Raw genomic sequence first — 6,263 nt, forward strand, 5'->3', positions numbered from 1 at the left:
AAGAGCTTCTAAGAACACATCAGAGCAAAGCTTTGTAGGCATATTGAGTCAAAGCCGTTCTAAAAAAATGTCTTCTGTGTGTACTGCACAATTTTGGGTTGAGTTGTCACTCAGAGTCTTTAAACAACAACAATCTTTCGACTAATTTTAGCATCATAATCATCTCAAACAAGATGCTGTTTCTGAGGACCAGAGCTTCTTTGGCCCCTCAATCACACAGTGATGCAATCATGAAAATAAAGGAGTAGGTGATTATCTTTATACACAGGTGATTGTCTTTATACACAGGAGTCATAGATATTCTTTTTTCAAACCAATGTTTTATACTCTTGGTCACACTGCCTAAAATTCCACAGGCCTATGTACAGTCTGTCTTGACATTTCCATGGTGGTGAAGTTGATTCCTCATTTAGCTTAATTTTATGTTTTCAAGAGAATTATGGCTTAGAAACAAGGGGTTACTCTCAAGAGTTTCATAGCCAGGCAGCTGGCGCATGCCCATAATCTCAGTACTCGAAGCAGAAGCAGGCAGATCACTGTGAGTTCCAGGCCATTCTGGTCCACAAAGCAAGTCCAGGACAGCAAAAGCTACACAGAGAAACCCTGTCTCGAAAAAAACAAAGAGTTTCATAACAGCTCAGGCCTGATGTTAACACACTACATACAGCCAGTTATGAAAAAAGACACAACAGAAAAAGTCTGGTTCTTCACTCATTCTTGTTTCCTTTTGAATGAAAACCCTTTACTTGAGCAGAACAGCTGCGGTCTCAAAGAATTTAAAATAAATTGTCCAGAACGAATGAGAAGAAAGCTGGTCAATGAAATCTGTTTTGCTAAACATATATGGTAGAATCATGAAATCCTAGTATTTTAATAATAAAATTTCCAATTGCTTCCACTAGTATGCCAACCTATGAAAATGCTCATAGAAAAGCTTTTTTGTCTGTTTTAATTATGTGTTTTAAACTTGTGGGTTGATAGGATTTAGGTAATATATTATATTTCAACATCAAATGGCCTGCACACATAATATAAATTACTGAGATAACTTATGTTTCTGTTCTGATGTGCAAGCACCAGCATAATTTATTAAATCCTAAAGATGATAAAATACCATTTACATAATAACAATTGAAGTGATATACAGTTTTATTAAAGACAGACAGATACTTTCATAGCACGCAGTAAATTTTCCATAAATTATTTTTTGGAAGTCAATTTATGACCACATTTTTAAAAATTGCATTTACTAGAGTCCTAAAAAAAATTATTTTGGTTTTGTTTTTGTCTTGTTTTTCAAAATTACAACAGTAGACACAGGTAACATGGATGGAAGCTGTATTTTAAGGCACTTTTAATTGTCATAGTTTAATTGTTTTAATTCAAATCCAATTCCTTAATGAATCTTACAATTGAATGTTTCCAGTAACATATACTTTTGTCTTTCAGTTAAAATTGCCTCACCTTCATAATTCTCGAAAACTATTTCACACATTAATCAATTAACATTGTTCATCTTCTCACTTTTACAATCCATAATTACTTCTATTTTTTGCTTTCTTATTTTATGATACACTTTTTTATTGAACAGATACACTCATAGACCTAATTAGAGCCAAATGATTATTTTATCTCTTGCACTAATATAAAAAGAATTATCATAACAGAGATATACATAGAAAATATGCTAATTAGAACCATTAAACTTGCAGTTATACTAGCAAAAAAAGATTTTTCTTGTCAGTAACCATTTATTCTCACACTAATTATTCATTGATTTTTCTTATAAATTAGTTAACACATTTCTCTATCATAAAGATGTTATATTTACCCTTTTACAGTAAAATTTTTAGAGTTTTTAATTTAGCTTTTTATGTATATGTATGTCTGTTTGTGGAAGTTTATTTGTACTGTGTGTTTGGAATGTCTGAGGAAGGCAGAAGAGAGCACTGGATCCCCTGGAGCCAGAGTAATATGCAGTTGTGAGCCACCATGTGGGTGCTGAGATCCAAACTCAGACCTTTTATAAGAACAACAAGTGCTCTTAACCAACGAACCATTTGTCAGGCTACAAATTTTGTTTCTCATGTAAATATATGGAAATGTTTCATTAATTTGCCATGCTTAAAAGTAATAGTATAGTTTCAAATGATGTTTACTGGTGAATTTTAACTTTATAACAAGTGTATTAATTTTCAATTGATTTTCACTAAAGGGGCCAAAAGTTAATAAGTCCACTTTTTAAAATATGAAATAAAGTTCTTCTAGTTTCCTTTCATAACTCATCAAGTCACTGAATATGTGAAATAACTGTGTATTAATTAGAGCAAGTTATAGCGTCTCCTGTAGCTCTTCAGAACATGATAGAATAACATACAGAAGCAACTTAAAGGGCAGCGCAAAGCAAGCAGCGTGTTCTGACAGACAGTATCCTCGGAGGAAGTGAGGAAGTGACTAGCATTGTAAGAAGAAAATACATATTAAAAAGTTGGTTCCATGAGAAAGAAAAATTTAGTCAATGATTCGAGTATCTATTTCCCATTTGATGGGGCATTTGTATATTTAAACTCGTAACCAAAAACTTCTGGGATGTGCATGTTTATAATCAACCTCTCAATAGGTTTTTTTGTTTTGTTTTGTTTTGTTTTGTTTTGTTTTCTTACTCTCATTTAGAATCTTGTGACAGGTAGACACCACAAGATTATTATCTCTCCATTAATACTTCATTTGGGAAAGCTTCAAGCCAGCTCATCGTCATGTGCTTCTGCTATCTAGTCTCCATACCCAAGCAAACACACGCATCATGATAAACGCTATGCCGTGACTCTGATCCGCCCCCCCCACGTGGCACGCCCTGTTTCATTACTAAAACACCTCCTGCTGTCTTTTGCAAACAGGATGATGAGGTGAGGGAGAGTCGGTTCAGCTTCACAGCCTACGGGATGGGGCCGTGCCTGCAAGCAAAGGATGGCGTGGTTCCAAAAGGGCCCAACCACGCTGTCCAGGTAACGCCAAAGAGCCCCGAGGATATGAGGAAGGTCTTCATCGACAGGGCCAAGAAGATTGACACCATCTCCCGAGCCTGCTTTCCGCTGGCGTTTCTGATTTTTAACATTTTCTATTGGGTTATCTATAAAATTCTTAGGCATGAAGACATTCATCAGCAGCAAGATTAAGACTCTGAAGTCATACAACAACGCTGCATTCAGAAAGAGCTTTCCTGCCATAGGCGTGGGTAGGTGTGTGTGTGGTGTACAAGTGATAGCCAATGCATCCAAACAGCATATGGGGGAAGAGTTTATTTTGATTTTCTATGTAAAATAATGAGACAGATTGATTCTTATAAAGGATACAAAATACATTGTGTGTGTTGGGGTGGGGGGAGCTCCTATTTCACATTACTGCCAAATGATCTGTTTTCTTCGTTGTGTCAATGTGTGTTGTATATGTTTTACTAGCACATACAGTAGACATGATAACTACTTTGGGATTTCTTGATATTTTTACTTCACTATAGTAAACATAGTGGAATCAAGATTTACACAGTAAAAATTTATGAAGCAAGTTTAACAAAATGAAGAGAATAATAAAAAGTAATGGCTTAAGATGCACAGTATATTAAAAAAAATGAAAGTAACAAGGTCTTTAAATGACAAGTTCACTACTGTTAGAACGCCATCCATAGGAACATGGTAGAACCAATATACACAATAAAAAATAACAATAAATTGGGTCACCAAAATGAAAGTCATCATTTAGAATACTAAATATCTCTCTGCCAAAATTTAAAATAAACAATTTACGCAATCACATTACATAAAAATTCTACTTACCTTTCATCTCTGGGAGTGAAGATGAAGACACTGAAGGCAGCCTTTGTTTGTAAATAAGTGTTACAATTATTTTTAATTAGTGCCAAACACTAAAGATTTTAAGCCAGCACAATCGTTTTTGTTAAATTTAATAGCGGCTTAATTGTTTGTATGTTTGGTGTTTTTGTGTAATTAAACAAACTTCAATAAGACTTTTCTATTAAGTTTAGAATGAGAATTTAAATATTAATTATACTAAAGCACTTACATTTTGATAATAAACAAATTCAAGGAAAAATACAAGTAGATTCATGAAAATATTTTTAAATAAGAATAGTTTTTCTCATCAGTTATGTGAGCCCAAAATACCTCTAAGTAGCAGGAGGATGGGTTTTAATTCTAAGTGACCTAAACATCAATTCTATCAAGTAAGATTATTTTGCTTTTTATGAGCCAACGCATTCAAAACAGTAGTTTCAAAGTGTATTTAAAAGTAATTTTGCTTGAAAAAGAAATGTGTTCACAACCCGTGCAATTATTTCAGCTGCAGTGGAGTTTTCTTAGCTTAGTCAGATAGCAGCTGCCAAGCTCTGATTCATTTACTGTTTTTCTTAACTATTATTGTCATTAATGTTATACTTTAAAATTTTTAGAGTGATTTTTAGATATTTTAATCATTGGTTAGTCTATAAAATTATATAATGAAAATTGCAAGAATTTTTAAAAATCTCAGATATGTTATAGGAAAACCAATAGTTTTTGAACCAAATGGTACTATTTTCTGACCTTCAACCACTCCCAAAACTCAAAGCAGAAACTGCCATTTAAAACTAAAAACTTTTCAATATCTCTGTAGTGTGGTTAACCCAAGAAGAGATCATAAAATTAACTTTTTAAAAACCAACCCATGCTAATGAGTGTTTGCTAATAAAAAGCAAACTAGCACATTTATAAGTAATTTGCACAAGGTAAGAGAACCATGTTTGTGATTTATGAAGAGTCTAGAATTAAAATAATTTGTTACAATGTGTTTTCTTTGCTTGAAAACTATGCATCTAAAAGTTGAGCATACATGTAATTCTTTGCTGTCTATGAGCCAAAACCATAGAAATATATTTATGTATTAAACATTAGAGCGAGATATGTTGCCTATGCTGGGTGTAGCCAGAGGGTTTAAAGTAATGAACTACAGTCCTTCAATGTTGGCAAAGTGCTTGCATACCTTTTGTCTACTTTATATATCTTAATTCAAAAGTTTTGACATGACCTAAATTGAGTAAATCCTGCCAGGAGCAAGCTGAAATCTAATAATCACAAAACACATAGGCCCCAAAGAAAACCACAGGTGTGACTGACCAGCTTTCATATTTGAAGCCACTGGATGTCTGTATTTTTGAGAAAATTTGTCAAGAATGACGTTAGCTCTATAGAAATATTGCTATCTCAAAAGTACATTTTTCTTTATCTTTCCTTATAAATAATTCTGCTATCTATTATATGTACTGTGTCTTCCAACAGAAAGAAAATACTATTAACAGCTTTTTCTCCCAAGGCAGTCATTACAAGACAAACCAACATGTCTGTATCAAGAGGGCTTAAAGAATTGTGTCCCCTGTAATAAAGTAATGAGGCATTACAGAGCCATTAAAATTTAAATAATAACAACATCCTGAGGTATTTGCCTCAAAAAGCCCTGTGTCAAATGAGATTGTGTTTCTTAGTACTGAGGATTAGAATGATAGAGAAGGAATTACTAGTAAGCCACAGCCCAATCTTGAATCTCAATCTTGAATTAAAGGCAGAATATTATCAGTGGTAAGAAATAATTTAAATATGCAAATACACTAACTACCATTCACTTAAGTTAGGATTTCAGTGCAAACTCTCTGAACTATCCTGAACTACACATACTACGGGGGGGGGGGGGGGGGGGGGGATGGGGTGTGAGTGATGTTCATTTCACTTAATTTTAAAATTTATGCATTTTGACTTGAAATATTTGGTTCTTGAAATGTTTGGTTCCACAAAACATGCATTTTTGGGTAATCTTTTTATTAGTATACATGTGTACAACTTTTTCTTTCATTCTTAATCACTGTAACACCCAAACCTTTCTTTATGACTTAGAGAGTAGACATCAGAACCACTGTAGAAATGGGAAAGAAAAGTATAAAACCATCCCTATTCTCTCTAGGAATTTTTCCATAATATTTACCCAAAGACTTAATCCAGCTCTCAGCTCTGCTACACAGAATATCATGAATGCTTACCTTATTCCATAATACATTCTTATTGTATGAATACATCCTAATAAATTTAATTTTAATTTTGAAGTATAAATACATGAGTATCTATATATACCTAATACATGATTTCATGCATTGATTTTTATAAAAGCCCAGTATCTATATAAATACTAGAAATTATAATAAAAATTGTGAGACAATAAAT

At 33.2% G+C, this 6,263-nt stretch overlaps 1 protein-coding gene across 1 annotated transcript in view; it reads left to right on the forward strand.

Moving 5' to 3' along the window:
* Positions 1-5,422, forward strand: part of Glra3 (glycine receptor alpha 3) — a 152,337-nt gene extending 146,915 nt beyond the window's left edge. The window contains exon 10 of the mRNA XM_051169854.1: positions 2,898-5,422. Within this exon, the coding sequence (XP_051025811.1) occupies positions 2,898-3,176 (279 nt within the window). The 3' untranslated portion in view covers positions 3,177-5,422. The remainder of the gene's footprint in view (positions 1-2,897) is intronic.
* Positions 5,423-6,263: the final 841 nt, after the last annotated feature.

Source organism: Acomys russatus, chromosome 27, assembly GCF_903995435.1.
Source record: "Acomys russatus chromosome 27, mAcoRus1.1, whole genome shotgun sequence".
Lineage (NCBI taxonomy): Eukaryota > Metazoa > Chordata > Mammalia > Rodentia > Muridae > Acomys > Acomys russatus.